Here is a 20,880-nt window from a genome sequence, read left to right as displayed (position 1 = left end):
GCCACTATCAACATTCTGGGGTTACTATTGATCAGAATACTGAACTGGAATGGACATAAAAATACAGTGGTTATGACATAAACATTGGAGGTGTTGTGGATAGTGAAGAAAGTATACAGTAAATGACAGGACTATTCGGAGCATTGATATCCAGAGAGATTCTGAGGTGGAAGTACATAGCTGTCGGAAAGTGGCAACACCAGTGGTAAGGTGGTAAATAAGGCATGAGGTATACCTGCCATTATTGGTCAGGCATTGAGTATTAAAATTGGCAAGTCATGTGGCAGCTGTATAAGGCTTTAGTTAGAACACATTTGGAGTATCATGTGCAGCAAAAAAAAGTTGCTGTGATTACCACATTATAGGAAGAATGCAGAGGCATTGGAGAAGTTGCAAAAGACATTTACCAGGATGTTTCCTGTATTAGCTGTAAGGAGAGGTTGGAAAATCTTGGATTGTTTTCACTGAAGTCTCGGAGGCTGAGGAGTGATTTGATAGAGGTTTACAGAATTATGTGAGGTATGAATACATTGGGTAGTAGTAGAGTTGTTTTTTTGAGGGTGGGAATGTCAAATACTAATTGGCACAGGTTTAAAGTGAAAGGGGGAATGTTTTAAAGGAGATGTGTGAGGCACATTTTTTATGCAGTGTGTGGTAGGTCCCTGGAATTCTTTGCCTGGGCAGGTGCTAGAAGTAGATACAATGGCAACATTTAAGAGGCATTTCAACAGAGACATGAACAGGCAGGGAGGAGAAAGAATTGGGCCATGTGCAGATAGATGGGGTTACTTTAGAATGGCATCATGGTCGGCACAGACATGGTGGACCAAAGGACCTATTCCAAAGATGCACTGGTCTGTGTTCTGTGTAAAAGCACGTCAGTGAATAACTCACTTCGTGACTCCCCAAAGCTTGTCCGCCATCTACAAGGCACAAGTCAGGAGTGTGATGGAATACTCCCCACTTGTCTGGGTGGGTGCACCTCCAACAACATTCAAGAAGCTTGACATCATCCAGAACAAAGCAACCCACTTGATTGGCGCCACATCTACAAGTCACCACTCCCCACTCCTCCAACATTCAGTAGCAGCAGTGTGTACCATCTACAAGATGCACTGCAGAAATTCACCAAGACTGCTTAGCACCTTGCAAACTACGGCAACTGCGTGTAGAAGGACATGGGAACACCACCACCTGAAAATACCTTTCCAAGCTCCTCTTGAACCTGACTTTGGAATGAATCACTGTTCCTTCACTGTCATTGGGACAAAATCCTGCAAATACACTGTGATGTTTCAAGAATGCAGGTCACTACCAACCTTCTCGAGGGCAACTGGGGATGTGCAATAAATGCAGCCCAGCCAGTATGCCCACATCCCATGAATGAATCTAAAAATAAATAGAAAAGTTTGCTTTTATGAAGGCCATGACTGTTTCCTAATGTACAATTTTGGCCAATGCAAAATTGACTTTTGTTCAAGGAATATCAAATTCTAAATATTTTTGATTTAGTATCTTTGGCATGCTATTTATCACTGCATTAATTTCAAAATTCTTACCCTTATATCCTAGCCCCTCCATGCCTCACTGTGCCCTCCCGTTCAAACCTCTTTATTTCAGTGTTCCAAGACACTTGTTCTGCCATTACAGCTCTGGCCCCCTTTACATTTCTCATCTCTACCCCACGTACAGATGATAGGTCCTTCTGCAGTCCATGTCCAACTCAGTAGAATGCTGTTCTTGGCATGTCTGCTTTGCTACCTTCCATCACCACTCCAAACTCTTCATCCGCCAACATTTTTGTGAAATGCTTTGGAGAGTGCATTTTCTTCTACTTTTAGCTTGCTTTTCCCAGGGCCATTACACTTATTCAGTTACTTTTATGCTTACTGTATGCATCAAACTTGAAAGTGAAAATGCTTGAAACATTTTCTTTGAGTATTCAAATCAGAATTATGGCAATAACCTAGAAGTTAAGAATTTTTGACAACCTAACCAATGACTCAGCATAAAACATTGAATAATCTGTTTGAATGCAATCTTGAATTTGCTCCATTGACTTTTAAATAAAATACTTTAAGATGCTTGATAAAGTTCCTATTTAAAATATGATGTACTTCTCAGTTAATGGCTAGAAAATTAACAAATTTATGTTCTCCACACTATTTTGAGACTTTAGAAATTATGTACACACTTTCAATTTTTCTCTAATATCTTTCAACAATTGTAAATGTTTCTAATGAGTAATTTGGAGAATAATTAGAATTAAGTTTTATTGTCATGTGTACTGAGATACAGGGCTACAGGAATACAATGAAAAGTTTATAGTATCACCATTCAGTTTCCCATTTTAGGTACAAGGTACCCAAGGTACAAAATTTTAGGTGGAGAAAGTGAGGTCTGCAGATGCTGGAGATCAGAGATGGAAATGTGTTGCTGGAAAAGCGCAGCAGGTCAGGCAGCATCTAGGGAACAGGAGAATCGACGTTTCGGGCATTAGCCCTGAAGAAGGGCTAATGCCCGAAACGTCGATTCTCCTGTTCCCTAGATGCTGCCTGACCTGCTGCGCTTTTCCAGCAACACATTTCCATTACAAAATTTTAGGTAAAAAGTAACAAAATAAGTTACAGTTCTTCTCAGTATAAAGTAGTAAGAAAGAAATAAAGTTATAAGTTCCAAATTACAGACCTTTAGCCATGGGCCTGTAGTTGCTCCACGCTGGGCTTTCCCCACAAGGGTTTGGTCTCTTGATCCCTGCGCTGCCATCTTGCTGCCAACTGCCATCCGGGCTCACCAACCACCTAGCCACATGCCGCTAGACTCCTGCTCTGGTGCTGGTTCAGTCCCCCAGCTGCTTCCATGGTGCTGCTGACCGCCAGAGTGCTACACAGGCACATCAACCACCTCATGGCCGACTGCCAAAGTCCCCGCTGTAGGTCTCCAACCGCTGCCGTTATCACTGCTCTCTCCAGAAGGTAAGTAAAAATTTAAAACCTAAAAGAAAGTGACAAAAGAAAGCAAAGCAGTTGGAGTGGATGACTCAGGAACCCCTCGCTGCTGCCATCTTGATCCAAGAATAAAGTATGATCTCTTCAATTTGAGCTGCTTTCTAGCCTCTTGACGCCTTTCTCTCCGTGAGTTACCTCTTGACTGATGGAAAAGAAAACTAACAAATTTTACTGTTTACCTTTTGGGTGTGAATTGGGTCATTGAGGGGCAACCTTGCTCTGTAAGTGTGCGCTTGCTCTAAATTATAATGCAGCTGTAACTGCTATCTCAAATCCAAGTCCTGATGCCCAAGCCTGAGTCTGTCATGGTACTGGAGGGGGGGATATTTCACTCTACTTCACACTAGAATACGTTTGGATTTAAATGCTGATTTGCACTGCACAAGTTTTACATCAGTATTTGCATCTACATCTTTTTGAGCTTAAGTGTTCACATGCAAGAGTAGGGAAAGTTAGGATGAATGCAGTGCATTTCTTCAAGTATTTAACTCTTAAATTTTTTATGAAAAAAAAATTGCTGGTTGTGACTGGAGGTCATGCATCAGGAATGCATGGCAGGAATTTGGGTGTCAAAGTCAAACATTTTGCTGGGGGTTTACAACCTGAATTCAAGGTGCACAGATTCATAAAATCTATCATTTTAATCTGCTGACTACTTGCTTAGTAGAAACATAATCCAGAGTTTACCTCTGTCCCATGTGCAGTCTTCTGTTGATACTTGATGTAGCTGCATTGTAATTTTAACATGGCTTTAATGATGACCATATCAAACTGACCCTCCAGCAAGAACACTCAAATGTGGTTTGAAGAAGCAGTTTTACTGTAATGTTCTAACCCCATTATATGAGACTTCTTGCTGGGTGTAAATCGCTAAATTTTCCCAAAAACCTTTAACAAATATTGAATCTCTTTTGTTCTAGCAGGTCACATTTAGGTAGTCCCTCTGATTTTAGGTACCCAATAACATCTGCGTCAGAGGTAGACAAACACCCAGACCAATACAGCGGTGCATCAGTATTACGTAGAACTCAGAAGGGCCGCTTAGCAGCTTTAAGAGATGAACCTTCAAAGGTACAGTTTCCTCATTCATACTTGCAATTTTCCAGTTTTAACTGTTTCTTGTTATTGGACTTTCAGAAGCAATTTATCCAGTTGCTTTTTAAAGACAATGGATCCATCCAATAACTTTCAAAAGTTGACTGGGGAGGCTATTCGCAGTTAAAGGAATGGTTGGGAAGTTGGAGGCCTTTAAGAATGAGATGACAAGAGTTCAGAGACAGTATGTTCCAGTTAGTGTGAAGGATAAGACTGGTAGATATAGGAAATGCTGGATGTCCAGAGTAATTGAGATTCTGCTTAAGAAAAAGGCAGCATGTATCAGGTACAGACAGCTGGACTCAAGTGAATCCTTAGAGCATAAGGGCAGTAGCAGTATACTTAAGAGGGAAATCAGGAGGGTTAAAAGGGGACATGCGATAGCTGTGGCAAGTAGCGTTAAAGACAATACAAAGAGTTTCTATAAATACATTAAAGGCAAAAGAGTAACTAGGGACAAAATATAGTTCCTTAAAGATTAACCTGGCTGTCTGTGTATAGAACCACATGAGATTGGTGAGATACTAAACAAATATATTACTTCAGTATTTACTGTGAGAAGAACATGGAAGCTAGGGAACTTGGGGAAATTAGTAATGTCTTGAAAAGTGTTCATGTTACAGAAGAGGAGGTGCTGGAAGCCTTAAAACGCTTAAAGGTAAATAAATCTCGAGACCTGCTCAGATGTTTCCTCGAACATTTTGGGAAGCTGGGGAAAAGGTTGCTGGGCCCCTTGCTCCCTGATACTTGTATCATTGATGGCCATGGCAGAGGTGCCGGAAGGCTGGAGATTGGCTAATATGTTCCCATTATTTTAGAGAGTCCATAAGAAAAAGCCAAGAAACTATAGACCGGTGAGTTTTAGGCCAGTGGTGGGTAAGTTGTTAGAGAGGATTCTGAGGGACAGGATTTACATGTATTTGGAAAGGCAAGAACTGATTAGGGATAGTCAGCATGGCTTTGTGCATGGGAAATCATATCTCACTAACTTGATTGAGCCCTTTGAAGAGGTGACAATGAAGATTGATGAAGCCAGAGTGGTAGATGTCGCCTGCATAGACTTCAGCAAAGCATTTGACAAGGCTCCGCATGGTAGACTGGTTAGTAAGGGTTAGATCACATGGGATCCAGATCCAGTGGTGGCCAATTGGATACAAAATTGGCATGAAGGTAGAAGGCAGAGTCTGGTGTTGCAGGGTTGGTTTTTGGGCTGGAGACCTCTGGCCAGTGATGTACCACAAGGATCAGTGCTTGGTCCACTGGTTTTTGTCAGTTTATATAAATGATTTGGATGTGAATGTAAGAGGTTCAAAGTTTGTGAGAAGATTTGTAGCTCAGGTGCTCGTTGTGGTTCTGTTCGCCGAGCTGGGAATTTGTGTTGCAGATGTTTTGTTCCCTGTCTAGGTGATATCCTCAGTGCTTGGGAGTCTCCTGTGAAGCGCTTCTGTGATCTTTCCACCGGCATTTATAGTGGTTTGTCTCTGCCGCTTCCGGTTGTCAGTTCCAGCTGTCTGTTGCAGTGGTCGGTATATTGGGTCCAGGTCAATGTGCTTATTGATTGAATCTGTGGATGAGTGCCATGTCTCCCTGGCTGTTCTCTGTTTGGCAAGCAACATGAGTTCGACGGGGACAACACTACTATAAGCCAAACAGAGAACAGCCAGGGAATTCCTAGAGACATGGCACTCATCCACAGATTCAATCAATAAGCACATCGACCTGGACCCAATATGCCGACCACTGCAACAGACAGCTGGAACTGACAACCGGAAGCGGCAGATTCAAACCACTACAAATGCCGGAGGAAAGATCACAGAAGCACTTCACAGGAGGCTCCCAAGCACTGAGGATGTCACCTAGACAGGGGACGAAATGTCTGCAACACAAATTCCCAGCTCAGCGAACAGAACCACAACAATGTAAGAGGTATGGTCAGCAAATTTTCGGATAACCCCAAAATAGGTGATGCAGTGGACAGTGAAGAAAATTATCTAAGATTACAACGGGACCTTGGTTAGATGGGCCAAGGAGTGGCAGGTGGAGTTTAGAGCATAGAACAATACAGCGCAGAACAGGCCCTTCGGCCCTCAATGTTTGCGCCAACCTGTGAACTATTCTCAGCTCGTCACCTTATACTATCCCATCATCATCCATTAATTTAGATAAATGTGAAGTGTTGAATTTTGGAAAGGCAAATCAGGGCAGGACTTAGACACTTAATGGTAATGCCCTGGGAAGAGTTAATGAACAAAGAGACCTTGGAGAGCAGGTGTATAGTTCCTTGAAAGTGGATTCGCAGTGGGCAGCCTGGTGAGGAAGGTGTTTGTCACACTTGCCTTTATTGATTAGAACATTGAGTGTAGCAGTTGGGATGTCATGTCATATTGCGGCTGTACATAAATATTGTTGAGGCCACTTTTGGAATACTGTGGACAATTCTGGTCACCCTTCTGTAGGAGGGATATTGTTAAATGTGAGAGGGTGCAGAAAAGATTTGTAAGATGTTGCCAGAGTTGGAGGGTTTGAGCTGTGTAGAGAGATTGAATAGGCTGGGACTTTTTTTTTCCCTGGAGCATCAGAGACTGAGGGATGACCTTATAGAGGTTTATAAAATCATGAGGGGCATGGATAGGGTGAATAACCAAAGTCTTTTTCCTCGGGTGAAAGAGTTCAAAGGTGAGAGGAGAACGTTTTAAAAGGGACCTGGGGGGTAACAATTTCATAGGAGAAAGTGAGGACTGCAGATGCTGGAGATCAGAGCTGAAAAATGTGTTGCTGGAAAAGCACAGCAGGTCAGGCAGCATCCAAGGAACAGGAGAGTCGACATTCCCTCCTTCAGGAATACCGAAACGTCGATTCTCCTGCTCCTTGGATGCTGCCTGACCTGCTGCGCTTTTCCAGGTAACGATTTCATGCAGGGGATGATGTGTGTAGGGAATGAGCTACCAGAGGAAGTGGTGGGGGCAGCGGCTCGTAGAGTTACAACATTTAAAAGCATCTGGCCGGGTATGTGAATAGGAAGGGCTTAGAGGGGTATGGGTCAAATGCTGGTAAATGGGACAAGTTCAGATTGGGATGTCTGGCCAGCATGGATGGGTTGGACCCAAGACACTTTTTCCATGCTGTATGACTCTATAAATGAGAGTTGTTTTAAAACCTACTCGCCCAATGAAACTGGGCAGTTAAAAACCAATTTGTTTTATTCACACATGGGATGTGGACACCAGTGGTTGCCAGAATTTGTTGCCCTTGAAAAGAACTGTGATTTGATCGGTCATTTCAGTAGGCAATTAAGAGTCGACTACATTACTGTGGGTCTGGAGTCACATGTAGGTCAGACCAGATAAAAGCAGCAGTTTCCTCCCTTTAAAAAAAAGTTACAATTCCTTACCTGTTTGTAATTGCCTTTTAGGAATCATTTTATGTTTTAACTTGAGTTAATATGCTTGCTTTTTGGGGCAGGTCTATTTTTCCAAATGCTACAATGAAAATGTCAACCTCCTGTGCTGTCATCTTTCCCACCCACATACTTGAGGTTTTCTTTTTATTGGTGTTGTTAAGAAATATTTGAATGAAAAGGAGGCAATGATCAAAATTAAAATGCAGAAACAGAACAGAACAAAAGTGAAGTTATAATAATTAGAACAAGGACAGGAATATGAGGAGGAAAATTATTACTCAGTATTTGCAAATCTGTTATTCAGCAACATTGGTGAAATATTTTCCTTTAAGCACTAACCTTTTCAAAATAAAAGACTTTGGTTTTTTTCAACATAGTGAAAGTCGATTTAGATGTAGTTTGGGAGCAGTTTGAGTGTTGACTGAAGTTACCTTGCTTTGTAATAGTTGCTGGGTGCTGTTTCATCTTTATAGCTTCTGCTTTGCTTTAAGATAACAATATTGGAGGCAGTAGTGCGAATAGAATGACATTTCATAGAATTGCATGTAATTGCTAATATTCTAGCATTCAAAGCTGGATCAAAAAGTAAGTTGTGAAGAGGATATAAGGAGGCTGCACAGGGAAATTGATTAAATTAAATGGCCAAAGGTTTGAATTTCATGTGGAGAAATGTGAAATTGTCAGTTTTCGTAGGAAGAATTAAGAAAAAATATATTGTTTAGTTGGTGAGAGATAATAGAGCTCTGAGTTGCAGAGGGATCTGGATGTCCTGTGCATGAATAGCAAAAGGTTAGTGTGCAAGTACAGCAAGTATTTAGAGAAGCTAAGGGTTGCGTATTGCATGAGAATTTAATACAATAGGTAGGTAGTTCTTTAATTACGCGTGGCATTAGTGAGACCATGGGATAGGTGGGGGGGGGGGGTGCTGGGTCAGAGTGGGATGCTGTTCAGAGGGTCCGTTCAGGCTTGCTGGGCCAAATGGCCTCTCTTCACACTGTAAGGATTCTGTGGTTCACACCTGGAATAATGACCGTGCAGTGTTGGTTTCCATAGTTAAGGAAGGATATAAATGTTCCAATTCATGTGTTCGTAAAGCATCTTTCATACCATGTTAGGTGTTTGTCACTTTTTAAATGGAATTATTTCATGAGAAAGGTATCTATCGACATAATATACAGTATTCTGGAATTCCTAACTGTATTAGTTACATTACTTCTGACATAGAGTTGGTGACTCATAAGTTTGAGTTGATCTTTTCAATCTTGTGATTGTATTTAAATGTAATCCTGCATAATATATTAAAAAACAGTCATTGTCCTTTGTGATTTGTTGCTCCATTAGTTCTAAATTCTTGGATCACTTGTTAGTAACACTAGCAAGTTGCAATCTGAACATCAGGTGCTTGAGAAACACTTGTGCTGTTATCTTTGCTGATCCTCTCTTGCCAAATAGACATTTGCATTTTCAGTGTAACTATTCCATTTTGTTCCTTGATCAATTCTTGGTCATTTATTTTATCAGGCAATATTGTCTCTGCTTGCTGTATAATGTTGCCCTCTTTCTTTCATTGCAATATGCAACTGATGTATGACATTTTGTTTCCTGCTACATTCTGGTGGATTTCTGCAGCATGTAAGTTTTTGTGACATGCATTTTGTGTAATAGTTTTCAATTCCAGATCTTTCTAAGTGCTAATTGTAATATTTTAAGTATTTTCTATTAAAAGTATTATGATTGTTCAATTCTTTCTTGTTGTGAATAGTAGACCTGTAAAAGCACGAGAAATAGGGACAAGCCATTCAGTCCTTCAAGCCTGTTCTGTCTTTCAATATCTTCTGTCTCACCACTGGCTTCCCAAACCAATTCCAGATCCCAGAGCATGCTTGAGAAACTCAGGTCTGGCAGTGTTTTAAGGAAGGTTCATATTGAACTTAAAACATTTAACACATTTTGTCTCTTTCTCTCAGATGTTCATAAGTTCATTAGATGTAGGGGCAGAATTAGGCCATTTGGCCCATCGAGTCTGCTCTGCCATTCGACCATGGCTGATATGGTCCTCGCCCCCGTTTTTCCTGCCTTCTGCCCGTAACCCTTCATCCCATTATCAAATAAAAATCTGTCTGACTCCTCCTCAAATTTACCCACTATCCACCTCACTTTGGGGTGGTGAATTCCTCAGATGTTGCTCGGCTTGCTGTGCTTTTCCAGAAGTGTTTGTTTCTGATTTCCAGCATCCACAGTAATTAGCTTTATTGTAGATTCAGATCCCTTAGTGTTCAACAATCTATTGATCTCTTTCATGAGTATGCAATAACTGAACTACATCTTTTGAGGTAAACAATTTCATACACCCACAACCCTTTGAAAACATTTCTCATCTCCAGCCTAAATTGCTGATCTCCGACAGACACCATAAGATATAGAAGCAGCAATAGGCCATTCAGCCCATTGAGTCTGCTCTGGCATTCAATGCGATCATGGCTGATTTGAAAATCTTCAACTCCACCTTCCTACCTTTTTCCCCAAATCCTTGTGATCCAGCCTCCACAACCCTATCCCATTTAAATCTGTGTAAAAGTTGAGGTCAAGTTCTATAAGACTTTTCTTATCAGTTAAAAACATTGTAATTGTATTTTGCAACATCAAATATTTTTGCTAGATAAATTTTCCGACTGGCAAGTAAAACATATTTTAGAAGTTAAAATATAAAAGAAATATAGTAACTTTTTACTTAGCTTTGACTAGTTGCTAATCCTGCCCCTGTTATACCTGCCTTCACAAAGCTCCTGGATATCACCACACATCCAGCTCCTGAACTTTACTTTACTGTCACTGTCCAGCTCACAGCATCTACCATTCTCTGTCATTGTGACCTACCAGGGTTGCTGTTCTTTCACCAAAGCTTTTGCTCCCTGTTTTGCCCACTTGCTGCTTCCATCTCCTGAGCTCAGTGTGAGCAAGGGCTTTGGATGTGAGCGCCGAGAGGAACAGTTTGAAGCTGCAGGCAGCAAGTTGTAAAAAGGAGATACAAGTTCAGGAAGCGGGAGAATTGGAGCGAGGCTGCAAGCCACAAGGTTGGTAGCAAGAGAAATGGCCTGGGAATGGTAGAGCTGGTTCCAATATGATCCCGATCTGATGATGTGGCCCCACACTGAACCCATTGTCAAATGACTTTGACAGGATTCACGATGCTGAACAAGAATATGCACTCATTAAATGACTGATAGATGAACCAAGGTAAAATGAGGAATTGCTCTCCTTGAATCCCTTTCTATTAAAGTCTAACATAAACCACCCTAGTAAAGAGGTTATCTGCTCAAATACCAATCTAATGAGTTGAGTGGTCTCTTCTGTGAACTCTGGATGCTAGTTTTTAAACCCCTGTTCTAAGAATCAGCATTCATAGGAACAGGAGTAGGCCATTCATCCCATCAAGTTTGTTCCAACATTCATGACTGATCTGTGACCTAATTCCATATACTTGCCTCTGGTGTATATCCCTTAATATCTTTGCTTAACAAATGTTTATCTCTCTCAAATTTAGAATTAGCATCTGATCTAGTATCCACTGATGTTTGTGGAAGAGAGTTCCAAACATCTGCTATGCTTTGTGTGTAGAAGTGCTTCCTAACATTTAAGTCGCCATTGGACAAGCATATGGATGTACATGGAACAGTGTAGGTTAGATGGGCTTCAGATGGGTATGACAGGTCGGCACAACATCGAGGGCCGAAGGGCCTGTACTGCGCTTATGTTCTGTGAATGATCTGGCCCTAATTCTCAGACTATGTCCCCCTAGTGCTAGCGCACACTTTGCATCAATTTGCATCATATATATAGTGACAAAGGAAGGAAAAGCAAAGAAACAAGTCTTTATTCCATTTTCTTTTTACATATATTAATTTATTTTTTTTAAATGCTGAACTGAAATCAACTGTACGAGATTTTTGTTTTGAGTGGAATCGGTTTGAATGTTTGGTATTTTGACGCTCACTCAGACATTACATGACTGGATTCAAATTTAGGCCTGAGTCTTTGCAGGCTTAACCACGGGATGGAAAAAAAATCTCTTGATATTGCACTGTGCCAGTAACTGTTTCAGCAAGCACTACAAATCCAGCGTGGCAAGGAAGAAAGTGGAGAAATTATTTTATACAGTGAAAAAGGAAAACCATTTTGAGGAAAGGCTGAACAGAGTATTTTTCAAAATTAAGGAAAAATTAAAAATCCACCATTGGGAAGCAGAGGGATAAATACCTCAATGTAAAATAATTGTGAATAAAGAATTTATCGGGAGGAACGTGTATCTTGAACAAGTTTTATATAGTTGTAAATACTATTATATATCGAAAGTCCAATTGCTTTTAGTGTCAGTAATGTAATAATTTTACTCTGTGTTGGTCATTCTGTATGAATCTGCCAAATAGCTGTGAAAGCTGGAGGGCAGTTCAAATTTTCAAAATTGAGGTTCACGTTTTTATTTGGCATGTATGCTAAGTGTTAAAGACCAAGGCAGGTGAATTGAGCTAAAATATAAATCAGCCATGATCAAATGGAGTGGTGGAACAGGATCAAGAGGTGGTGTGGATTGCTTCTGTTGTGGTTACATCGTATGTTTGCATATTTTGGTATCTTGTTTCTAAACCTTTTGCATTGTACCTTTTTGAGTAGGTTCAGACATTGAATGAGCAAGAATGGGAGCGTGCACAACAAGCTAGTGTCTTGGCAAATGTAGCCCAGGCCTTTGAGAGTGATGCTGAAGTATCCGATGCAGAAGATGATAGAGAGACAATATTCAGCTCTGTCGACCTGCTGTCACCAAGTGGTCAGGCAGATGCCCAGACTTTGGCTATGATGCTTCAAGAACAGTTGGATGCTATCAATAATGAAATAAGGTATGTCTTATTTGTTTGTAGTTAATGTTTTGTTAAAAAGATGACTTTGGTTAAATACAACAGTGTATATCAGAAGGTGCTTGAGGTAAAAGTCCTGGCATTCTTTCCCTAATGACAGTGTGGATCTACCTACATCACACTGCAGTAGTTGAAGAAGGCAGGTCACCACCACCACCTTGAGGGCAGCTCGGGTAGGCAATAAATGATGCCCGTGTCACACAAGTGAATAACAAAACACCGGCTGCATATGTTTGTGTTTGTGAATTGCCTTGCCAATGACATACTGTTCAATTGACTAAATATTTAAGGTATTGTACTTGAAATTTATTGCACTTGTAATTAAAGTCTCAGTAGAGATGTTCACACTACTTCATTTGGCGAGTCCAATTGATTGCTTGAAAAGTTAGTAATACTTTATTTTATCCTCTGCTTTGTTGAAAAGAGACACAAAGTTGAAGTTTTTCGTCTTTCTTTCATCAGGACTGAGGTGCAAGAATCCAAAATTTGAGAGGGAACACCCAGCAATAAATGCAACACATGCATAAACGTCTTTTGCCGATACAGCAGGCTCCTATCTGTAGACATATGTTGTGTTAGATGTCTCTCACTTCTACATTACAATGAACACGAGTGGTATTTTCCTTAACAGGAGCCTGTTTCTGATCCAAGAAGTTGTTCTGCATACCACACAAATGGTTAATGTGGTATGAGAGTTTCAGTGCCAGTGTGATGTCAGGTATGTAAGTTGTATGTCCCAATGACTGGAGAATTTTGTCAGACAACACAGCACTTCAGACTGCCAACACTGGACAGCGTGCTGATCACGCTCATTCAGTCTATGTTCTGATTTTGCAAACATGGTGTACAGCATTAAATCTAAATCTGTTGTTTACTAAATAATTCAAACCGTGGCAATAATGACACTGGAAACCAACTTGAGATCAATGGTCAAACTTAACAGTGCATTTCATTTTGTATGCCAGAAGTGTGAATAGGTTCACGCACAGGACCTTGTACTGTCAGCAAAAGAAGTTTGTGAATGTATTGCATCTTTTTCATTGAGAAAGGATAATGGAAACTTGATTTCTGCAAAATTTCCCTACGGCAGCACCATGACTAAGGAGGTTAATCAGCGAGTAAAAATTGACAGTTCACAGATGCTGCTGCATCTCCATGGCATTCTTGGTTCAACCAGTTAGTGCCCTCTTCTCATGCTGAATAAATTAGTATTCTCTTTAAAAGTTTGGATTCTTGTGTCTCAGTCCTGATGATTACAAGGTGAAAAGTTTCAACTTTGTTCTTTTTCTCCTAAAGCAATATTTAAGTTCTGTATTCGCGACAAGCTATCTGGATGACAAAGGGATTTAATACCTGATCGATTGTTTACAGGCTGATCCAGGAAGAAAAGGAGTCAACACAGCAGAGGGCAGAAGAGATCGAAAGCCGGGTTGGAAGTGGTAGCCTGGATGGTCTGAATCTTTGCCGATACAGAGGGGGTACGCTTCCCGCCTCATTTACGGGTTCGTCCCTCGCTAGTTCCTCTCCACCTGGAAGTGGACACTCCACGCCAAGACGGACCCCTCGAAACCCTGCTCATGAGATTGACAGGCTTGGTGTCATGACCTTGGTTAGTTTCAAAGCTTGATATTCTGCAGAAGCAATGTTGTCTTTACGTGTGGCCCTTTGCTAAGTTGCAATTGCTCTGTGTTTGTCTATTGTTAATTAATATTGTAATCAGAATTTTAATTTTCAAAATTCTCCTTTAATGATTACATATTAAGGACATTTTTAAAATTTGATACTTCGTATTTGCTGTTCCTTCAGGCAGGTTTCTAAGCACATCATACAATTTCATGGAAGTAGCAAATTGAATGTAATTAATTTAGATTTAATGTTACCTCTTTGCCTCCCTGAGAGTTCTGGGACGATAGCAATGTTCACATTTTAGAATGTTGAACTAGATCACATGTGAAGTTCAGTGTTAGTTTCTGTAGGATTGCCTCTCATTCTTTGAAAGTGTAGAAAATACACTGACTTCAGTCTCTCCTCGTAAGACAGTCTCAACTCCCAGGCATCGGTCTGGTGAACATCCACTGCATTCTCTGAGTTTGAAAGCAACCTAAGGTTCAGTATTGGGCAAGAGAGAGAGAGATCAGTTTACTATAAATGTATTTTGAGTCTCCAAACTCTTGGTGATTAACTTCAATTTTTAGAGTTCTGATACAATGAAAATCTGTTACAAAACAATTGCTATTAAGCAAAATCACAGAATTCTAATGGTGCAGAAGGATGCCATTCAGCCCATTGTCTCTGCATCGGCTTTGAACATTCTAACGTAGAGCCATTTCCTGCTTTTCCTCCTGCACATCAAGACCATAGGAAATAAGAGCAGGAGTAGGCCATTCGGCGCCTCAGGCCAGATCCGCCATGCTATGGGAATGTGGCTGATTGGACATTCCTCACATCCATTTTCCTGCTTTGTCGTCTTAACCTTTGATTGCCTTCCTGATTAAGAATCTGTCTATCTTGGCCTTTAAATGTACTCAAGATTCAGTCCCCACAGCTCTCTGTGGCAAGGAGTTCCAAACTCTCTCAACCCTCCAAGAGAAGAAATTCCTCCTCATTCCAGACTTCAATTGGTGTCCCTTTATTTGATACTATGCTAGCCTCTGCCATAAGAGGAAACAAATCCTCTCAAGCGCCTTAAGAATCTTATGAGATATTTTTCTCATTCTTCTAAACTCCAGTGAGTAGTGTCTCAAGCTATTTAGCCTTTATTCATGTAGCAATCCCTCCATGCTGGGAATCAACCTAGTGAACCTTCTCTGAACTGTTTGAATGAAATTAGATTACATTACATTACAGTGTGGAAACAGGCCCTTCGGCCCAACAAGTCCACACCGACCCTCCAAAGCGCAACCCACCCATACCCCTACATTTACCCCTTACCTAACACTTGACCTAACAATTTAGCATGGCCAATTCACCTGACCTGCACATCTTTGGACTGTGAGAGGAACCGGAGCACCCGGGGGAAACCCACGCAGACACGGGGAGAACGTGCAAACTCCACACAGTCAGTCGCCTGAGGCGGGAATTGAACCCAGGTCTCTGGCGCTGTGAGGCAACAGTGCTAACCACTGTGCCGCCCAAATATTTTTCCTTAATTAAGTGGGCCATAACAGGTCACATTACTGCAGCTGTGGTCTCATCAGCACCTTGTGCAGTTGCAAGTAAAATGGTAAGGTCCTAGGGAGTGTTGCTGAACAAAGAGACCTTGGAGTGCAGGTTCGTAGCTCCTTGAAAGTGGAGTCGTAGGTAGATAGGATAGTGAAGAAGGTGTTTGGTATGCTTTCCTTTATTAGTCAGAGTATTGAATACAGGAGTTGGGAGGTCATGTTGTGGCTGTACAGGACATTGGTTAGGCCACTGTTGGAATATTGTGTGCAATTCTGGTCTCCTTCCTACCGGAAAGATGTTGTGAAACTTGAAAGGATTCAGAAAAGATTTACAAGGATGTTGCCAGGCTTGGAGGATTTGAGCCAAAGGGAGAGGTTGAACAGGCTGAGGCTGTTTTCCCTGGAGTGTCGGAGGTTGAGGGGTGACCGTATAGAGATTTATAAAACTTGAGGGCCATGGATAGGATAACTAGACAAAGTCATTTCCCTAGGGTGGGGGAGTCCAGAACTAGAGGGCATAGGTTTAGGGTGAGAAGAGAAAGATATAAAAGAGACCTAAGGGGCAACTTTTTCACGCAGAGGGTGGTACATGTATGGAAGTGGTGGAGGCTGGTACAGTTGCAACATTTAAAAGGCATCTGGATGGGTATATGAATAGGAAGGGTTTGGAGGGATATGGGCCCGGGTGCTGGCAGGTGGGACTAGATTGGGTTGGGATATGTGGTTGGCATGGACGGGTTGGACTGAAGGGTCTGTTTCTGTACTGTGCATCTCTATGACTCTAAGAAGACTTTCCTACTACATACTCTGGTATTTGAAATAAGGACCAACATCCATTAGCCTCCCCGATTACTGGCTGCACCTGTATGCTAGCTTTGTATGTTATCCACAAGTATCCCTGCATCCCTTTCTGCAATTTGTCTCCATTTGACTGAGTTTTCTTTTCTCCATTCCAAGATGAACAATTACCCACATTTTGCCTCATTTACTAACTTATTGCCCACTTGTTTAACCCATCAATATCTGTCTATAAAATATTTGTATTCCTCTCACAACTTACCTTTCCATCTATTTCTATATCATTTGCAAATTCAGCAGCAGTATATTCGCTACCTTCCTCCAAGTCATTAAGAACAAAGAAAATTTATGGCCCAGGAACAGGCCCTTCGGCCCTCCAAGCCTGAGCCAATCCAAATGTACTGTCTAAACCAGTCGCCCAATTCCTAAGCATTTGTATCCCTCTGCACCCCACCTACTCATGCGTCTGTCCAATCGCATCTTAAATGAATCTACCATGCCTGCCTCTACCACCTCTGCTGGCAACGCGTTCCAAACGCCCACCGCCCTCTGTGTGAAGTACTTGCCGCATGGATTCCCCCTTAAACTTTGAAAAGCGTGACCTCTTGTTATTGGATCCTTCACCCTGGGAAAAAAGCTTGTCTCTATCCACCCTGTCTATATCCTTCATGATTTTGTAGACCTCAATCAGGTCCCCCCTCAATCTCCTTTTTTCTAGTGAAAATAAACCTAACCTACTCGACCTCTCTGCATAGCTAGCACCTTCCATACCAGGTAACATCCTCGTAAACCTTCTCTGCACCCTCTCCAAAGCATCCACATCCTTTGGTAATGTGGTGACCAGAACTGTACACTGTATTCTAAATGTGGCCGAACCAATGTCTTGTATAATTTTAACATGACTTGCCAGCTCTTATACTCAATACCCCGTCCAATGAAAGCAAGCATACCATATGCCTTCTTGACCACTCTATCCACCTGTGCAGCAACCTTCAGGGTACAATGGACCTGCACTCCCAGATCTCTCTGCTCATCAACTTTTCCCAAGGCTCTTCTGTTCATTGTATAATTCACTCTAGAATTCGACTTGTCTAAATGCATCACCTCACATTTGTCTGAATTGAAAGCCATCTGCCGCTTTTCCGCCCAACTTTCCAGTCTATCTATATCCTCCTGTATTCTTTGACATTCCCTTATGCTTTCTGCTACTCCACGAATCTTCGTGTCATCTGCAAACTTGCTGATCAGACGGCCAGTGCCCTCTTCCACATCATTTATGTATATCACAAACAACAGTGGCCCCAACACTGACCCCTGTGGAACACCACTGGTCACCTTTCTCCATTTTGAGAAACTCCCTTCAACTACTACTCTCTGTCTCCTGTTGCTCAACCAGTTCTTTATCCACCAAGCTAGAACACCCTGCACACCATGTGACTTCACTTTCTCCATTAGTCTACAATGGGGAATTTTATCAAACACCTTACTAAAGTCCATGTATATGACATCAACAGCCCTTTCTTCATCTAACAACTTGGTCACTTCCTCGAAGAACTCTATTAAGTTGGTAAGGCACGATCTCCCCCGCACAAAACCATGTTGCCTATCACTGATAAGCTCATTCTTTTCTTAAATATAAGTAGATCCTATCTCTCAGTACCTTCTCCAGCAACTCCCCCAGCACTGACGTCAGGCTCACTGGTCTGTAGTTACCCGGAATATCCCTACTACCCTTCATGTACAGGGGGACAACATGAGCAACCTTCCAGTCCTCTGGCACCTCACCTGTGTTTAAGGATGCCGCAAAGATATCTGTCAGGGCCCCAGCTATTTCCTCTCTCGCCTCCCTCAGTAACCTGGGATAGATCCCATCCAGTCCTAGGGATTTGTCCACCTTAATCTCTAGCCTACCCAACACATCTTCCCTAGTTATGCCAATGTGATCCAGACTAATCAAACATCTATCTCTAATCTCAAGATTCATCATGTTTCTCTCAGTGAACACTGATGCAAAGTAATCATTCAGAATCTCACCCATTCTCTCAGGTTCAACACACAGCCTTCCTTCATTATCTTTTAGTGGACCAATCCTTTCTCTAGTTACCCTCTTCATATATAAGAATAAAATGCTTTGGGATTGACCTTAATTCTGCTGGCTAAAGCTATTTCATGACCCCTTATAGCCCGCTTGATTCCTTGTTTAAGACTTGTCCTACTCTTCCGATATTCCTCCAGGGCCCATTCTGTTCTCAGCTGTCTGGACCTTATATACACTTCCCTTTTCCTCTTGGCTAGTTGTACAATTTCTCCTGTCATCCACGGTTCACAAATCTTGCCCTTCCTATTCCTTTGCCTTCAACGGGACATGCCTATCCTGCACTACCGTTAACCTATCTTTGAAAGCCCCTCACATCTCAAATATATATCTTCCCTTCAAATAGCTGAACATGTATTGTAAACAGTTGCAGACCCAGCACTGATGCCTGTGGAACATTACTGGTTTCAGTTTGCCATCCTGAAAAAGAACCCTTTATCCCCACATCCTGCTCATGAGCCAGTTCTGTATTCAAGCCAATTTATTGACACTGAAGAGTTCTTATCTCATGGGTTAGCTTTTTGTGTGGGACCCTGTCAAATGCCTTCTGGAAGTTCAAATACTGGTTCCCCTCTACTCTAGTTGAAACTTCTTCGAAAGTCAGACATTACTTCCCTTTTATGAAGGTGTGCTGACTGCTTGATGTGATTATGATTTTTCAAATGTACTGCTATTACTTTCTCAATGATTGGTTCCAATAGATGCTAGGTTAATCAGCCTATCATTACCTACCTTCTACCTCCCTTTTTGAATAGGCGTGTTGTATTAGCAGTTTTTTAATCATCTCATCCTTTTCCAGAATCAGAAGGCGTTTTGGAAAATTACAACCAAAACATTCACTAGCCCTGTAGCAGCTACTTTGAGGATTTTAGAATACAGTCTTATCAGGGCCAGGGGTCTTATCTGCCTTTAGCCCCATTAATTTGTCTAATATAGTTTTCTAGGGTTAGTAACAGTACTTAATTCCTCCCCTGTATTCTTTAGTATTAATGGGATGCTCAGAAGATGAAGACTGATGCAAAATATGTTTAGTTCCTCTGCCATTTCCCTGTTCCTCCTAACTCTCTCTCCCAGGTTCATTTTCTAAGAGGCCTATGTCCACTTTGACCTCTCTCTTCGTCTTAATATATTTAAAGAAGCTCTTATTCTCAGGTTTTATGATCCTTGATGGTTTCCCCTCATGGTTTATATTTAGTTTTTTTCTTTAACTAATGGTCCAGTGCTCTCTTGAATATCTCAGTTGATCTTGCCTCCACCACATCTTTAGCAGTGCATTCCAGACTACAATCGCTCACTGTGTGAAACAGTTTTCACAGAGGCAACAGTGTTTCCCCATCTGCTCTGTCTAGACCACTCATGTTTTTGAAAACTTCTGGCAAATCTCATTAACTTTCTGCTTTCCAAGAAGAAGAATCCCCACTTCTCAGACTTTCCTCCAAACTGAAGCCTCTCATGCCTGGGTCCATTCTCGTAAACCTCTTCTACATTCAGTCTCATGCATTCACATCTTTCCAATAACCTGATGTCTCGACCTGGACACAGCAGCCCAACAGAAGCCTCACTAGTGCTCTATATGAATTTGTAGCTTCCCTGCTTTCATATTCTGTGCTTCTGTTAATGAAATCTAGAATAATGTGTTTTATTAACATCTCTCCGTTATCAGTCCTGTCTGTTTTAGACTTGCAGACTTGTGCTTATATACTCTAGTGTCTCTGCTCCTGCTTTAGTACATTTTATTTTACACCACTTCTCTAGAGCAGCAGTCAGTAAGAAAGAAGGTTTGAATACAGGAACAAGGAAGTCTTAACACACCTTTACAAGGATTTGGTGAGGCAACTGCTGAAGTATTGTATGTAGTTTCAGCATCCTTAAGTAAAGATATACTTGCCATAAAGGAACCTTACAAAAGGTTTACCAGAGTGATTCCTGGGATGGCAAGTTTGAGTATGAGAGATTGGGTCAACTGGGCCTATATTCACTGAAGTGTGAAGAACAAGAGCAGATCTTATTGAAATACACAAAATTCTGACTGGGCTGAACAGATGGCTTCAGAGATGATATTTTATTTGGCTGGGAGATCTAGTACAAAGGATCATGGTCTCAGGATATACAGGCCATTTCAGATTGACATGAGAACTTCTTTTGCTGAGCGTGGTGAATGGTAAGTTCTCTACCACAGAAAATAGTAGAGATTGAATACTTGAACGAAATAGACTTCTTGAAGCTAAAGGTGTCGCGGGGTACCTAGAGAGCGTAGGTATGTGATGTTGAGATAAAGGATCAGCTATGATGATGCTAAATGATGAAACCACTCTCTGGACCAAGTGGCCTATTTTGTGTTTCTAACTGTGACATGTCGCACTTCTCCACACCTGCCACCTACCTGCTCACTTCTCCAACTTGTCACTGT

The 20,880-nt window shown here is 41.5% G+C and overlaps 1 protein-coding gene across 4 annotated transcripts in view; it reads left to right on the top strand.

The window, feature by feature from the left end:
- ppfia1 (PTPRF interacting protein alpha 1) overlaps positions 1 to 20,880 on the top strand; it is a 238,553-nt gene that overhangs the window by 143,941 nt on the left and 73,732 nt on the right. For all 4 annotated transcript variants that reach the window (XM_043705335.2, XM_087996243.1, XM_043705334.2 and 1 more), the window contains exons 13-15: positions 3,929 to 4,079; positions 12,175 to 12,398; positions 13,788 to 14,025. In XM_043705335.2, coding sequence (XP_043561270.2) covers positions 3,929 to 4,079; positions 12,175 to 12,398; positions 13,788 to 14,025 — 613 coding nt within the window. The remainder of the gene's footprint in view (positions 1 to 3,928; positions 4,080 to 12,174; positions 12,399 to 13,787; positions 14,026 to 20,880) is intronic.

Source organism: Chiloscyllium plagiosum, unplaced genomic scaffold (assembly GCF_037043375.1).
Source record: "Chiloscyllium plagiosum isolate Xiang-an unplaced genomic scaffold, Cpla_swu_hap1 HiC_scaffold_18, whole genome shotgun sequence".
In the NCBI taxonomy this organism is placed as follows: Eukaryota; Metazoa; Chordata; class Chondrichthyes; order Orectolobiformes; family Hemiscylliidae; genus Chiloscyllium; species Chiloscyllium plagiosum.
This window is presented reverse-complemented; position numbering and strand designations above follow the sequence as displayed.